The sequence below is a fragment of the Hylobates moloch genome, unplaced genomic scaffold, assembly GCF_009828535.3.
Source record: "Hylobates moloch isolate HMO894 unplaced genomic scaffold, HMol_V3 SCAFFOLD_16, whole genome shotgun sequence".
Taxonomy (NCBI): Eukaryota; Metazoa; Chordata; class Mammalia; order Primates; family Hylobatidae; genus Hylobates; species Hylobates moloch.
Genome location: NW_026652291.1, coordinates 32,241,608 through 32,258,861, shown reverse-complemented (window position 1 = coordinate 32,258,861; position 17,254 = coordinate 32,241,608). Strand labels below are relative to the sequence as shown.

Here is a 17,254-nt window from a genome sequence, read left to right as displayed (position 1 = left end):
TCCTGCCTCGGCCTCCCAAGTAGCTGGGACCATGCCCGGCTAATTTTTTGTGTTTTTAGTAGAGACGGGGTTTCACCATCTCCTGACTTTGTGAGCCACTGCACCCGGCTGGGGAATTTTTGTATTTTTTTAGTAGAGACGGGGTTTCACCGTGTTGGTCAGGCTGGTCTTAAACTCCTGACCTTGTGATCCGCCTGCCGCAGCCTCCCAAAATGTTTTGATTACAGGAGCGAGTTTTTTGTTTGTGTGTGTGTGTGTGTTTTTTGTTGTTGTTGTTGGGGTGGAGACAGAGTCTCGCTCTGTCTCCCAGGCTGGAATGGAGCAGCATGATCTCTGCTCACTGCAGTCTCCACCTCCTGGGTTCAAGCAATTCTCCTGCCTCAGCCTCCCGAATAGCTGAGATTACAGGCACGTGTCACCATGCCCAGCTAGTTTTTTGTATTTTTGGTAGACGAGGTTTCACAATGCTGGCCAGGCGGATCTCGAACTCCTGACCTCGTCATCCGCCCGCCTTGGCCTCCCAAAGCACTGGGTTGCAGGCGTGAGCCACCACACCCTGCCAAGTGGTTAGTTTTATAATAACACGTAATGCCTTATATTTATCTGTGTCATAACCCATCTGTTACTCTTTAGTGGTACAGCTTGAGAAGAGAGCGTTTTTCAATTTGGATTTTATTCCATCTAAGTGCAGCATCTTTCTCACAGTATGCTCTTAAGAATTTGTTGCTGCGTGCGGTGGCTCACGCCTCTAATCCCAGCACTTTGGGAGGCTGAGGCGGGCGGATCACGAGGTCAGGAGATTGAGACCATCCTGGCTAACACGGTGAAACCCCATCTCTACTAAAAATACAAAAAAATTAGCCGGGCGTGGTGGCAGGCGCCTGTAGTCCCAGCTACTCAGGAGGCTAAGGCAGGATAATGGCGTGAAACCGGGAGGCAGAGCTTGCAGTGAGCTGAAATCATGCCACTGCACTCCAGCCTGGGCAACAGAGCGAGACTCTGCCTCAAAAAAAAAAAAAAAAGAGTTGAGCGAATTAATTTAAGAAATAAAATGTTTGTTGAATGTATATCCATTGGAGACAGCTTTCAGAATGTTGGTGGTCAACTTATAAAGTTACTGCTAAGTTACATTGTTAAGGAGCCACAAGGCATGAAGCTCACCTTGAATCAAGTTGCAGGAATTATGACCAAGAGCCAGGCATGTATGCACATGAGCATGGTTCTTGTACGTATTTGAAAATGTGCACAGTATATGTTTACCAAGTAAGTCGTTAAAAACTTTGGGGCATGCACAACTATTGTAGCACATTAGAAGCCAACAATTTTCCCCACATAGAGGGAATAATCTAGACTTCTTAGAAAATAATAATTATTATTATTGAGATGGAGTTTCGCACTTTTGCCCAGGCTGGAGTGCAGTGGCGCAATCTCTGCTCACTGCAACCACTGCCATCCGGTTTTAAGCGATTCTCTTGCCTCAGCCTCCCGAGTAGCTGGAATTATAGACATACACCACCGCACTCGGCTAATGTTTGTATTTTTAGTAGAGATGGGGTTTCCCCATGTTGGCCAGGCTGGTCTTGAACTCCTGACCTCATTATCTGCACCCCCCGCCCCGGCCTCCCATAGTGCTGGGATTACAGGAGTGAGCCACTGCGCCTGGCCAGAAAATTATTGATAAAGACCTACGAATACTTACTTTGATTCCTTTTTAGGGTTGTAAGTGTATGGTTTCTATAAGTGGTATTCCTGCATTATAAGAATTCGTAGAAAGCAAATAGGAAATAAGCCATCATTTCAGCCCCTAAACTCCCGATTCTTGCTGTTTGGTGTATTTAGTAATCTGATGTTTTTGTTTGTTTGTTTAATCTACATACAATTTTGCTTATTCTGAACGGTAGCTATCACAATTAACTTAAAATTGTATTTTGCCTTTACTACATAACTGAATTTTCAACTGTTTAGTATCTGTTTAAAAGAATGAACTATTACATACAGTCGTTACTATTTGTGTATCTATTGACCAAAACAGTCTGAAAACTTGTGAATGGTTTGCAGATGTGTTGTATAGTGTGCTAGTCCTGAAATTTAGGGACCAGAATTTTTTAGCTATTAAGAAAAAGAAAATGAAAATGAACTAGTATCTCAGGAATAGTGAAATAAAAAAATGAGCTTTTCTGATGTTAAGAACAAAACCAAATCTATGTTTAGTAGGACTACAGAGATGTTTTTGAGAAAAATGTATGTTTATTAACGCTTGTCATAGAGTGATTTTGATTTTCTTGCTTGATTTTTCTTTCCCCTGAATTTGCTGTTTTGTTTAAGAATGCAAGGCCAGAAACTGTCACTAATGATGATGAAGAAGCCTTGGATGAAGAAACAAAGAGGAGAGATCAGATGATTAAAGGGGCTATTGAAGTTTTAATTCGTGAATACTCCAGTGAGCTAAATGCCCCCTCACAGGAATCTGATTCTCACCCCAGGAAGAAGAAGAAGGAAAAGAAGGAGGACGTATGTGTTCTGACAACAACATATCATTTCTACCATTTGTTTTTTATGATATCACTCTTATACTTTGATTACATGTCAGTTCTTTTTTTTTTTTTTTTTTTCTTTCTTTTTTTTTTTCTTGACATGGAGGCTCACTTTGTCTCCCAGGCTGGAATGCAGTGGTGCAATCTCAGCTCACTGTAACCTCTGCCTCCGGGGTTCAAGCGATTCTCCTGCCTCAGCCTCCTGTGTAGTGGGGACTACAGGCACCCATCACCACGCCCGGCTAATTTTTGTATTTTTAGTAGAGAGGGGGTTTCACCATATTGGTCAGGCTGGTCTAGAAGTGCTGACCTTGTGATCCGCCCACCTTGGCTTCCCAAAGTGCTGGGATTACAGGCGTGAGCCACTGTGCCCGGCCACATGTCAGGTTTTGAAGGGAAAACAGAATAAATAGGATTTGTAGCAATATATAGGTTGAAAGAAGATATTTGGTTCTCTTAAACTCATTTCTTTTGGCATAAATTTAGAGAAATTACAAGGACTATTATTTCTAAAATATTAAAAGTATTTTTTATGCCATCAAAAAGTATTATAAAGTATATAAAGAAATATATGTATGTGTATACACACACATACACAGACTTCTGCATGGGGGTTCCCCATAATATGGATTCAACCAACCTCAAATTGAAAATACAAGGGGGAGAAATTAAACATAGCAATACAACAAAAAACAAAAAAATACAGTATAATAAGTATTTACATTGTGTTTATGTTCTATGGGTCATTATATGTAATCTAGAGATGTTTTAAAGTATATGGGAGAATGCGCATGGGTTATATGCCATATATCCCTCAAGGGATCCACTTGCCTCATTCTCCCAAAGTGCTGAGATTACAGGTGTGAGCCACCACTCCCAGCCTTAAAATTAAAAAAAAAAATTTTTTTTTTAATTAAAAATACATTTTAAACTTTCTTTTTTTTTTTGAGACGGAGTCTTGCTCTGTTGCCCAGGCTGGAGTGCAGTGGCTCACTGCAAGCTCTGCCTCCCGGGTTCACGCCATTCTCCTTCCTCAGCCTCCCAAGTAGCTGGGACTACAGGCACCCGCCACCACGCCCGGCTAATTTTTTGGTTTTTAGTAGAGACGGGGTTTCACCGTGTTAGCCAGGATGGTTTCAATCTCCTGACCTTGTGATTGACCCGCCTTGGCCTCCCAAAGTGCTGGGATTACAGGCGTGAGCCACTGCGCCCGGCTACATTTTAAACTTTTTTACAGAGATAAGGTCTCACTATGTTTTCTATGCTGGTTTCCAACTCCTGGGTTCAGGTTACCCTCCTGCCTCAGCTTCCTAAAGTGCCAGGATTACAGTCATGAGCCACTGCGCCCGGCCCTTATTTTACTTTGTTTGACTATGGTTGTTCTGTCTCTGTTCTAAGCAAGAAACCAGATCTGATTCACTGAAGATTTCCACCCACTCTTAATTTTTAGCTGCCTTTCCTTTAGAAACTATGTCGCGTTCCCCTCCCTGAACACTAATGGTGTTGAATAATCAAACTGGAGGATTCTGAAAGAGCAGTACAACTTGAAACATTCCTCCTCAGTGAATTGATTGCTACCTCTTTGTGGCCTTAAGCTAATTGAACAGTGGGAAGTCCAGGTTGAAAGAAAAGGTTTAGTTTTCTCATACTTATTTCCCTTGGATAAACTTAGATAAATTATGGGAAATGTTCTTTTAAAAATACTGGAAGAAGCCAGAAGTGGTGGCTGACACATGTAGTCCCAGCAACTTGGGAGGCTGAGGGGAGGATTACCTGAGCCCATGAGCTTGAGTCTAGCCTGGGCCACAGAGCGAGACCCTGTCTATAAAGTAAGAAAAAAAAAATCCCACAAATATTGGAAGTGTTTTGTTTTATTTATTTATGTTTTTGAGACAGTATCTTGCTCTGTCACCGAGCCTGGAGGATGGTGGCACATTTACGGCTCACTGCAGCCTTGAATACCCGTCCTAAAGTGATCCTCCTGCGTTAGCCTCCTGAGAAGCTGAGACTATAGGCATGTGCCACCATACTCAGCTAATTTTTGTATTTTTTGTAGAGATGGGGTTTCACCATGTTGCCCAAGCTGGTGTTGAACTCCTGAGCTCAAATGATCTGCCTGCCTCAGCCTTCCAAAGCGCTGGGACTACAAGTGTGAACCACTCATAGCCGGCTCAACGTGTTTTATATGCGTGCATTATGTAATAAAAAAGTACTATGCGGTGGCCGGGCGCGGTGGCTCACGCTTGTAATCCCAGCACTTTGGGAGGCCGAGGCTGGTGGATCACAAGGTCAGGAGATCGAGACCACGGTGAAACCCCGTCTCTACTAAAAATACAAAAAAATTAGCCGGGTGTGGTGGCGAGCGCCTGTAGTCCCAGCTACTCGGAGAGGCTGAGGCAGGAGAATGGCGTGAACCCGGGAGGCGGAGCTTGCAGTGAGCCGAGATCGCGCCACTGCACTCCAGCTTGGGTGACAGAGCGAGACTCCGTCTCAAAAAAAAAAAAAAAAAGTACTCTGCGGTATATATACTATGATTAGTGATGAATGGATGGTTACATTTTATATTATTTTAAATTTCAGTGCCTTTTTAGGCCATCTTCAGTTTTCTTTGTGGCCAGATACATACATTTTTATCATTTGGTATGTATTTCCTCGTTTGGTTATAGAACTTTTCTTTTTTGTTCCTCCCACCCCCCACCCAAGACGGAGTCTCACTCGGTCGCCCAGGCTGGAGTGCAGTGGCTGTGATCTCAGCTCACTGCAAGCTCTGCCTCCCGGGTTCAAGCGATTCTCCTGCCTCAGCCTCCTGAGTAGCTGGGACTACAGGTGCCTGCCACCACGCCCAGCTACTTTTTTGTTTTTATTTTTGTGTGTGTGTGTGTGTTTTTTTTTTTTTTTTTTTGAGATGGAGTCTCGCTCTGTCACCCAGGCTCTGGAGTGCAGTGGCGCAAACTCGGCTCACTACAAGCTCCGCCTCCTGGGTTCACGCCATTCTCCTGCCTCAGCCTCCCGAGTAGCTGGGACTACAGGCGCCCGCCACCACGCCCAGCTAATTTTTTTTTGCATTTTTAGTAGAGATGGGGTTTCACTGTGTTAGCCAGGATAGTCTTGATCTTCTGACCTCATGATCCACCTGCCTCGGCCTCCCAAAATGCTGGGATTACAGGCCTGAGCCACCGCGCCCAGCCCTTTTTTGTATTTTTAATAGAGACAAGGTTTCACTGTGTTAGCCAGGATGGTCTCCATCTCCTGACCTCGTGATCCGCATGAGCCACTGTGCCCGACCCATAACTTTTCTAATGAGGTGTATTCTATTAGGAATGGTAATTGGTAGGGTACAGGGTAATTGAGGCCTGTAGAGTTCATTCTTCCTCTTTCTTCATTAGTGGGAAAGGAGAAAAATAACATTTGTTTGATGTGGACTGGGAGGAGATAATAAAATGTTCCTCTGTGGCAGGAGTTATGGGTAAATATTGTTGGTATGATTAGAAAGCCCTGTTACTGTGAGATCACCTTCTATATTTCCATTTCTTGGGGGTGTTGGAGTATTCAGAGAGGAGGGTAGTGTGTGATCAGTTATTGTAAAAAGAGTGAAATCTCTTTTATTCCTAAGTAATTTGAAATCAAGAAAGCATCGCAGAAGTGTACTGTATTGTTCACGTCATAAATGTATAGGGCATTGCTTTGCAGATTAGTATGAACTCTGGTTTTCTTTTTTAAAAAAGATTCTTGGTGGATTTTTTCACAGATTTTCCGCAGATTTCCAGTGGCCCCACTGATCCCTTATCCACTCATCACTAAGGTTCGTTTAAATTGTAGGCTTTGACAATACCTGTGTTTACTGATGATTGTTGATTTGTCATTCTTGTCTATCTGATTTTTCACTATTTAACTTTAGATTGTTAGATTTGTTATTGTGGATATTCTATTTACTTATTTACTCTTTGAGACCTATACAGAATATCTAACCTTTAACTGTTTATATTAAAGTAGGTTGTTCTTTATTCATTCCCTCCTGTGCCCATTTTCTTTTAGGAGGATATAAATGCTATAGAAATGGAAGAAGACAAAAGAGACCTGATATCTCGAGAGATCAGCAAATTCAGAGACACACATAAGGTAGTATTCTTGTCTTTTCACTTGATACCAATCTAGACTTTTTACAGAATCCAAAGCAAAGAGACAAAAAAAATCACCTTAAATTAGAATATAATTTTAAATGTTTTTTATAGGTTTAATTGATATTTAGATAGAAAAAAGAAACAGAAGACCAATACCATATTAAAGTGGTCCTTGACATGTTGTGCTTAGTTTTTTCAGTTACTGACTATTCTGCAGTCATCTCACTTTAATATGAATAGAAGCTAATTTTATTTTTAGATTTCAACATAAACATCAAGGTCAGACTTAGATTCAGGGGGCAGTAGGATAACATACACTGTAGTGTATTTCTGGGGGCAGTTATTTAACTTGATCTTAGGAATACCTTTTCTTTAAAGCTGAGATTAAAATTTACATTTTATATTTGTGTAGATTTAAGTTGAGTGGGGGAGATTTTAAAAAGTAGGTCAGTGGTTACCAGACTTACCAAATTTTAGATGCATGGAAGAACTGTAAATTCCCATAAAGCTAATCTATTCATTGACCCCCACCATTATGATAGAGATCATATGGTGACTAATGCAAGATGAAACTCTCAGCTTGGAAAGTAACAAGGAATAGGATGTAAGTATGAGCTTCTGTTTTTTATTATATTTATGGATGCCCCCTCAGAAAAATATGCAAAGGGGTAACTGGCTTGGAAATGGGTATTTATGCATAGTAAATCCCACTCACGAGTTTTGCCTATTTGAAGCTTCTCTCAATGACAGTGCATCTGTGAATGTTCGCTGGTGTTGAAAATGATGCTTTTGAACGGTGCAATGCAAACACTGCATGAAATGTATTTTGATGGTAGAGATAATAAGGTGTTGCTGGTTCTTACTGATAGACTGAGAGATCTTTAACTCAGTGAAATGTTAAATGTTCATTTTCTCTTTTATTCTTACTTTTTCCCATTGCTTTCAAAATCTGCAGTTCACAAATAATGCCAATGAATCAGTGCTGCTGCACACTTACTATCCAGATGCCCAGCCCTCGCTCACATACACAATGCTTTTTCAAGAATTAAATGTGTCTAAGAGCACAAACATAATTCTCCCAAAATTAATTTTGAGAGTTGAAAAGGTGGTCTATGGGAAATCATTTTAGATGAATAATTTTGGTTAGGTATAATACTCAAATTCAGGACCGAGTAAGCTGAAAAATGGTATATGGTTGTGTGTGTGGTTTACCCCCTTTTTGTTTTTATTTATTTGTTAAACCCTGTCATGTTATTGGTAAATTATGAGGAAATCATGTTTTAAGAAAAATTCAAAAATATATTTGCTTTAAAGTTTGGGAATCTGTCAGGCATTTTACTGCCTTAGTATTATTTCACTGGAGGGAATGTTTTGAATTTTCAGAATGTCTTTTCAAAATAAAAAGAAATCAAAATGAAAAACCAAAACAGTTGTTTTTTATTGGGTGGTTTGGCTAAAAGGGTTGTTTGAAACTCCAGTAACAAAAAATGAGCTCAGTGAACCTTTGCATGTTTTGGTATGAGTTTATTAAATAACCACAGACTGTCAGGGTATCAGCGTGGCAGGGGGCGTCCATTTACAGCACGGATGAGTCTGAAGAGAGAATAAGGTAAGATTTATGTTTTTTTAATCTGTCCTTTCCTCTTCATGACTTTCTTACATAATTTTAGATTCGCCTCATTTCTCTTCTCCAGTCTTTCTTTAAAAATATACATGTATATTTACATGTATACCTATATTTATATACATGTATATATATATATCTCATATATAAACTTTAGGAAACATTTAGTGTGGACTAGATTCACTCACTTTTTCATTTACTTAGAACCAAACCTTTGAAATGAGTTCTGAAACAAATGGTTATTTATGTAACTGAATATAAGGAGCACAGTGAAATAAGAATTAAAAATTGAGGAATTCTACAGGAAAAATTAGTATTGGAACAGCTAAAATATTCTGTAAGTATCTATTTCAGAAATAAACAAATTTCTTTATAAGTGTATGCCATTGAGGTAAGTTTTATATAGTCTAGCCTCATTTTACAATATAAATTTTTATATTCATTAGAACTGTTTCAGAAATGAGATTTTTCCCCTTTTAACAGCTGTTAGTTTCTGTCCTCTTTCTATCATATCTCATTTCATCCCTTTGTAATTTCAATGTATTCAGTTTTGACTTTGCCTGTATTCTACTTCGATATAGACTGGCACAGCAACTGAATATATTGCTCATACATTAGCTTTTCTTTCATAACCTGCTATCAGTTCTCTGATCCATGAGGAAGAGAAAAAGAGTATCTGACAGGTAAGATTGCTTTTTAAAGTTGTTTTAAATGCATTACATGACTGAGAAAAGAAAAATGCACATTTTATTGTTGCAGTTTAAATTTTCATTTTGGTGAAACTAAACGTGAAACAAAAGGGATAAATGTGTTTTGTTCTGTTTTGTTTTACCTGTTTGGGGTATTTTTTTCTGAGTTTGTGTAGAAACCGTGTGGTACACTGGTAATCTTGTCAGGGTACAAACTTGGTCTGACTTTGTTATTTGGTTTATTTGTGAACCATGTACTTGCTCTTCCTCCCAGAAACATAGCTTGTAGGCAAGGTTAATCCAGTGTTGGCGATCCATGTCCTAGCACAGCATCTGTAAGTTAATGCACAATCGTTCCTTCCAAGGATGGATTTATCATTGTAAATATATTTTCATTGTCTTACAGGCATAATGGGCATAAGTATGTTGCTTTTAAATATTTTAAATGAAACTATTACAGTTACATATATTTTGCTTGAAGTGAGTGAGTTTCAAACTTTTTGTATTTGGTGGGCTGTCCATCTTGTAATGGTGGGAGTGAATGTTTCCATAGATGATAAGGCAGTTCTTGGCTGAATTCAGCTTGTGTTTCTTTTGGAGGGTGGGCAAATCAGAGGGCAGAGATTATTTAGTTGCATTATAGGTATTCTTCTATACCACTTGCCCTTTGAAACCCTCAACTTGAGGTAATGCGCAGTCTGGGGTTTTAATTAGTATTAATAATCTTGTGGATTTACAGAAATCCATAATGGACAGAGTTGAGTTTTAACCAATGATTGTATTTATAGAAAATATTTCAAAACACCACATTCTTCATGGTCATTTTAGTTAGTACATAGTCATTGAGTGGCCAGCCACACCTGACACAATCTCCCAGCATCCAAGATTGGAGATTCCTGGTCTGTGTAGAGTATATGGTTTTGCACGAAATCTTTCTAGTCTTGTGATTGCTTCAGTTTAATTTGTCACATAAAACCACAAGTATTTAATATTAATGTATCAGTGGTTTGGTGTTTTTGTTCCCAGTACTGGGCATTGCGCCGGGAAAAATCTTAATACTGGAGCTACAGAGTTAACTCTAAAAGTGCTTTTATTGGTTTCTAGAAACTGGAAGAAGAGAAAGGCAAAAAGGAAAAAGAAAGACAGGAAATTGAGAAAGAACGGAGAGAAAGAGAGAGGGAGCGTGAAAGGGAACGAGAAAGGCGAGAACGGGAACGAGAAAGGGAAAGAGAACGTGAACGAGAAAAGGAGAAAGAACGGGAGCGGGAACGAGAACGGGATAGGGACCGTGACCGGACAAAAGAGAGAGACCGAGATCGGGATCGAGAGAGAGATCGTGACCGGGATAGAGAAAGGAGCTCAGATCGTAATAAGGATCGGAGTCGATCAAGGTAAGGCTTTACAGAAGTTACTGTTTCCTGATAGCTTTAATAGAACTACTGAGTAGTCCTCCAGAGTACCATTTGCATTCATGGAATGAGAAAATTTTGTGTGTGTGTTAGACATTCTCACTCTGTCACTCAGCCTGGACTGCAGTGGCTGAGCAATCTCCACCTCCTGGGTTCAAGTGATTCTCATTCTTCAGCCTCCCAAGTAGCTGGGATTACAGGTTCATACCACCATGCCCAGCTAATTTTTTGTATTTTTGGTAGAGGTATGGTTTGGCCATGTTAATCAGCCTGGTTTTGAACTCCTGGCCTCAAGTGATCCACCTGCCTCAGCCTCCGTAAGTGCTGGGATTATAAGTGTGAGTCACTGTGCCCGGGCTGAGAATTTTTTTAGAGACAACATGGTCTTTGTCTGTCTGTCTGTCTCTCACACACACACACACACAATGGGGGAAAGTAATAATTTTCAACTCTGATTAATTTCTGTCTGAAGCCACTTTTTATAGAAACACAGTGGCCACTCAATGTTCTGGGCAGACATGACTCCCTGCTGTCTCCTTGGGTCCATGGGCATTTTTAAAGTTGCTCTTTTTGTTGAAGTTCTGTATACTGAGACATCAGCTCTAGCACCACGTCTTTTTAGCCCCTAGCATTTTTATTTGTCTTTATAGCCCACTGCACTGCCACAGCTTAATCTTTCTGTCTGTAAATTTACTATCTACCTCTACCTCTGGCTCCTAGTAATTTACTCTTTGGAAGGTTTTATTTTTTATTTAAAATTTTTTAATCATATTGATTTTTTTTTTTTTTTTTCTGAGGCAAGGTTTTGCTCTGTTGCCCAAGTTGGAGTGCAGTGGTGCAGTCTTGGCTCATTGCAACCTTTGCCTCCCAGGCTTAAGCAATTCTCCTGCTTCAGCCTTCCGAGTAGCTGGGACTACAGGCACACACCACTGTCCCGGACTAATTTTTGTATTTTTTTTGTAGAGACCAGGTTTTGCTATGTTGCCCAGCTGGTCTCTAACTCCTGAGCTCAGGTAATCTGCCCGCCTCAGCCTCCCAAAGTGCTGGGATTACAGGCGTGAGCCTCCACGGCCGGCCTTATATTGAATTATTTTGATGAGTCATTTCATTGTTGAGCAATGAGGTATAGCAAACCTGAACAAAGGAAGAGGAGAAAGCAGCAAGGAAGAGAGAAAAAGCTCCTTTTTCTTCAAGCTAGTTTTAAAATATACTTTACCGTGTTGCAGTTTCTTACTTGATTATGGCTGGAGGGAGTTCCACTTTAGGTCATTTCACCTAGTTGCCAGAACTGGAACTGGAAGCCCAGAGCTCTCAACCTTTAATAGGCATTAAAATTATTTCATTCTGTCCATTCCTGATATAGTCATTGAGATTATGGCATAAGTGTATCCATAAAGAGTATATTTCATATATACATACTAAACACACACACAGAGTTATTTGATTAGATCTTTGGCATCGTGCTATATGTACTCTGCAGTTTGGTTTTATTGCTTTTTTTTTTTTTTGGAGACGGGCGTGCTCCGTCACCTCGGCTGGAGTGCGGTGATACAATCATAGGTCACTGTAAGCTCCAAGTCCTGGGCTCATGGGATCTTCCCACATCAGCCTCTGGAGTAGCCAGGACTACAGGCATGTGCCACCATGCCTCCTGGCCTCAGCCTCCTGCCTCAGCTTCTTAAAATGCTGGGATTAGATTTTATCACTCTTAATTAAATATTTGAGAACTTTCAGTGCTGATACTTATAAAAGTTCTAACTTAATCCATGCAACATGTCAAAATTCTCTGTTTTCCACATTTGCCAGCACTTACTCCTTGACCACTAGTAAGCTAAACTATCTCTTAACATATTCATTAGTCCTTCATATTTCTTTTGGGAATTAAGTTTTCCTTTTTTCTGTTTTACACCATCAGGGGATTGACTATTACTCCAGTATATGATGGGCATTAACTACTCATTCATTTTAATGATTTATAACTATTTTATATTCAGATTGTATTTGTTTTCTGACGTACCAGTAAGCATTAGATATTAGAATGCATTTTAGGATTTGGGACTGCAATTTATGTCTTTCTGATGAGTGTGGAAGAGGTTATATAGTTCTATGGAAGTCAAGTGCTAGATTCTGGCCTGTGAGATTTTATATTATTTCATAATATATGTTTGTCCTCCTTTACTTTGGTCTTGAAAACAGAAAGTAGACTGACAGATTTGTAAAATATTTTGTTTACATTAGAGAAAAAAGCAGAGATCGTGAAAGGGAACGAGAGCGGGAAAGAGAGAGAGAGAGAGAACGAGAGCGAGAACGAGAACGGGAGCGAGAGAGAGAGCGAGAGAGGGAACGGGAACGAGAAAGAGAAAAAGACAAAAAACGGGACCGAGAAGAAGATGAAGAAGATGCATACGAACGAAGAAAACTTGAAAGAAAACTCCGAGAGAAAGAAGCTGCTTATCAAGAGGTAAGTTGAGCAAATGCTTTTATTCTTAAATCTTGGTATCCCTTAATAGGTTAATCAAAACTTATAGAACACTATGTATAAATTTTTAAAGCTTTGAAAATTTAATTTTTTTAGCGCCTTAAGAATTGGGAAATCAGAGAACGAAAGAAAACCCGGGAATATGAGAAAGAAGCTGAAAGAGAAGAAGAAAGAAGAAGAGAAATGGTAAGATTCTAGGCTAAAATAAGTGATTTTTTTCAGGTAAAAAGTCAGATTATATCTTTATTGCTAACTACAAGTAACTTAATAATTGAAATGCACAAGCTTCTCTGTTCATGGATAATTTAATTTTTATATATTTTGAGTAATTTTGAGCCAATTTAAGTACACCAAAATCTTTTTTCCTCTTCAAATTTTTGCTGCATCTAAAGTTATCTTTTTGTATACCATCAAAGTAAATTTGTCATGTAGTAATATTTAAGTCAAGAATTTATTAACTTATTTTTAAGAAATCTGCATATTTTAAAAATTGTTGAACTGTTGTTATTAGATGTAATAGTTGCATTTGAAATTCCGTAAGTTAAGAGTAAGAGATTCATTTTATCTCATGGATTGTTTGCTGTTGGTTTAGAGTTAGGGGGGCATTACCTTTAAATTGATTGATGAACATGATTTAAATTTCTGCGTTTCTTAAGAACTGTTTCTTACAGTATCATCTACCTTAAAAATGGAATTAAAAAACATATACATACATGTATACATATATATATGTATATACTTTTTTTTTTGGAGATGGAGTGTTGCTCTGCCACCCAGGCTGGGGTGTGATCTCGGCTCACTGCAACCTCTTCCTCCCAGGTTCAAGCGATAAGCGATTCTCCTGCCTCAGCCTCCCAAATAGCTGGGATTACAGGCATGTGCCACCACACCCAGCTAATTTTTGTATTTTTAATAGAGATGGGGTTTCACCATGTTGGCCAGGATGGTCTCAAACTCCTGTCCTCAAATGATCTGCCTGCCTTGGCCTCCCAAAGTGCTGGGATTACAGGTGTGTGCCACCACCCCCAGCCATATTTTTTCGTTTAATAAAATAATCTCCAGTTTTGTTGGTGTGCTTAGGTATTGTATTTTGAAGATTATATTCAAAGAGCGTATTTATTGTAGCGTAGTGTATATATGTGGTTTGCATTTTACAGATGCGTCCTCATTCAGACTTTTCTTAGAGGTAAAAAATTTAAAATGTCTAATGTGACCTATACTTAATATATGAAGTATATGAAAACTAAAATTTAAGAGGATAAGAAAAATCTTTTTTTTAACCAAAGTATTATTATCTTTATTATGGCATGGAGTGGTATGTTATACATATCTCATTTTACAGTAAAAACATTTTATGTACAACTGTAGAGAGCTACACAGATAGCTCCAACTTAAATTGGAAAATATTTTCTCTATAGAAAATAGTAAAAATACTGTTTCCCAGGCTAGCCCAACAAGTTTATTTAAACCAAATAGCTGAATACATATACATTTATAAATATGGTTTGAATTCTGGGATCCAGGAGAAACTTTAGTTTCATTTATTGAAACGGCCATGTTTTTCTTAAAATTATGTGAAGAGAAATTCCTATAAATCTCCCTCTTACTCTTCTTGGTTTATGTCTGGGTCAGAAAAATCTGTTTACACAAAAAAGGGAAGAGTAATCTTTATTACTTGTATGTTAATTTTATACATTGTCCTTATTTCCTCAAAGGCCAAAGAAGCTAAACGACTAAAAGAATTCTTAGAAGACTATGATGATGATAGAGATGACCCCAAATATTACAGGTAAAGAAGGCTTGTTCTGTGGATTCATACTTGCTTTTTTATTAGCTATATTTTTCCATCTGCACAGTTGATAATGCAGGTTCACTAAGTGGAATAAGAAAAACAAGAAACTTTCACATTCCGAGTAGTAATTACTTCTATAGCTAATACACTGTTTTCTTGGGAGAAAAGAGCTATCAGAAAAGGATCAACATTTCTATGCATCTTTTGTGCAGTGGGGGAGCCCATGATAGTATTAAACAATACTATTTTTTTCTTTGTGTGTTGTAAATAGGTCTGATTTTTAAATTTTTTTCTTGATTTTTTTTTTTTTTTTTTAGAGACAGGGTCTTACCTTGGCTGGAATGCAGTGGCATGATCATAGTTCACTGTAACCTTGAACTCTTGGGCTCAAGCAGTCCTCCCTCCGCAGTCTCTTGAGTAGGTTGGACTATAGGTGTGGGCTACCACACCTGTCTGCTAGGCCCAATTTTTATAGCAAGTTACAACTAATCTCTGTAACTATCTGGGTTTGTCTAGAAATTTTGGTCTTCTAGCAATTTGACCTCCCATCTCTCACCCCATCTCCAAATTGATACATTATTGTGAAGTAACAGTTGTGAAAACTGCCTTCTCTCATTCTTTGTTCCCATGGCATTTTCAAACTACTCTCATTCTAGTATTTATGACATTATGGCAAAATTACTTGTTTTGTTCTTCCTTCCATCCAAACTGTAAGTTCGCTGGGGATATAGACAGTGTCTTGTTACTATTTTATCTCTAATTTGTCTGACATTATACATAATGAAGATATTTAATGTAGTTAAATTTAATACAGTATACCCAAAATAATTAAAACATTGGAATTGGTAGCTTACATTTAAAGAATGCCAGGGATTTGGCTTTGTAGAAAGTGCCATGAATTCAGTAAAATATTGAAGGCAAGAAACATAAAGTGGCAATGTATAACGTCAACATTCTGAGAAGTAATGAACTGCTAGATAGGAGAGAACCTCTGCTTTCTGTTGATTTTGCACTACTTTCTGAGATATTTTTTACAAGGGAATAAATTGAGGATACAGAACTCTCAGTGCTACTAATGCTACTTTCTATATTTTTTAAGGTTGGTATCTGGGAAAATGAAAATTATTTGTTGGGTATTCCTTGTGAAATAGGCACAAAATGTGAGCTCTCTTTCTGAAAGCGACTATTTTACTTGTTTAGACACTTATTAGAATGACTTTAAGAATGAAGGGAACATAGTGATAAATGACAAGATAATGCTTATTTGTTATACATTTACCTGTAGAGAGCACACTGGTGTGTTCTGTAGATACAGAACATTAAGACATTCTTTAACCTCTTAGCATGGAGGTTGTAGTATTGAAAAGAGGTGCTGTTGGAGATGTCATGTTTACTTCTCAATGATCTGAGTATTAAATGAAGCCTTTTATCATTCACTTTTACAGAGGAAGTGCTCTACAGAAAAGGTTGCGTGATAGAGAAAAGGAAATGGAAGCAGATGAACGAGATAGGAAGAGAGAGAAGGAGGAGCTTGAGGAAATCAGGCAGCGCCTTCTGGCAGAAGGGCATCCTGATCCAGATGCAGAGCTCCAGAGGGTAAGATACTGTACCACCCGGCTGGGCACGGTGGCTCGCGCCTGTAATCCCAGCTCTTTCGGAGGCCGAGGCGGGCAGATCACAAGGTCAGGAGATTGAGACCATCCTGGCTAATGCGGTGAAACCCCGTCTCTACCAAAAATACAAAAAAATTAGCCGGGCGTGGTGGCGGGCACCTGTAGTCCCAGCTACTTGGGAGGCCGAGGCAGGAGAATGGCGTGAACCTGGGAGGCGGAGCTTTCAGTGAGCCAAGATCGCGCCACTACACTGCAGCCTGGGTGACAGAGCGAGACTCCATCTCAAAAAAAAAAAAAAAAAGATACTATACCTATACCATCCACATGTTTTGTTTTTTTTGTTGTTGTTGTTTTTTGTTTGTTTGTTTGTTTTTCAGATGAGGTCTCGCTGTGTTGCCCAGGCTGGAGTGCAGTGGTGTGATCTCAGCTCACTGCAAGCTCCGCCTCCCGGGTTCACGTCATTCTCCTGCCTCAGCCTCTCCGAGTAGCTGGGACTACAGGCGCCCGCCACTACGCCCGGCTAATTTTTTTGTGTGTGTGTATTTTTAGTAGAGACGGGGTTTCACCGTGGTCTCGATCTCCTGACCTTGTGATCTGCCCGCCTCGGCCTCCCAAAGTGCTGGGATTACAAGCTTGAGCCACTGCGCCCGGCCAGTACTTTTTCTTTAATTACACAAGTTGTCAGTATTAGTTGATTTACAACTTCATTCTAAACGTCTTATTCGTTTTCTATGTATGTCTTTTTTTTTTTTTTTAATTAGATGGAGTCTGGCTCTGTCTTCCCAGGCAGGAGTGCAGTGGTGCGATCTCAGCTCACTGCAACCTCTGCCTCCTGGGTTCAAGTTGTTCTCCTGGCTCAGCCACCCAAGTAGTTGGGATTACAGGTGCCTTTCACCACACCCAGCTAATTTTTATATTGTTAGTAGAGACAGGGTTTCACCATGTTGGCCAGGCTGGTCTCAAACTCCCTACCTCAAGTGATTACTGGCCTTG

The 17,254-nt window shown here is 39.4% G+C and overlaps 1 protein-coding gene across 1 annotated transcript in view; it reads left to right on the top strand.

Annotated features, from left to right (window-relative positions):
• The window catches only part of RBM25 (RNA binding motif protein 25), a 69,730-nt gene that overhangs the window by 40,190 nt on the left and 12,286 nt on the right, over positions 1–17,254 (top strand). The window contains exons 7-14 of the mRNA XM_032134798.2: positions 2,326–2,511; positions 6,283–6,336; positions 6,570–6,653; positions 10,073–10,359; positions 12,616–12,838; positions 12,953–13,042; positions 14,572–14,645; positions 16,094–16,244. Of these exons, the coding sequence (XP_031990689.1) occupies positions 2,326–2,511; positions 6,283–6,336; positions 6,570–6,653; positions 10,073–10,359; positions 12,616–12,838; positions 12,953–13,042; positions 14,572–14,645; positions 16,094–16,244 (1,149 nt within the window). The remainder of the gene's footprint in view (positions 1–2,325; positions 2,512–6,282; positions 6,337–6,569; positions 6,654–10,072; positions 10,360–12,615; positions 12,839–12,952; positions 13,043–14,571; positions 14,646–16,093; positions 16,245–17,254) is intronic.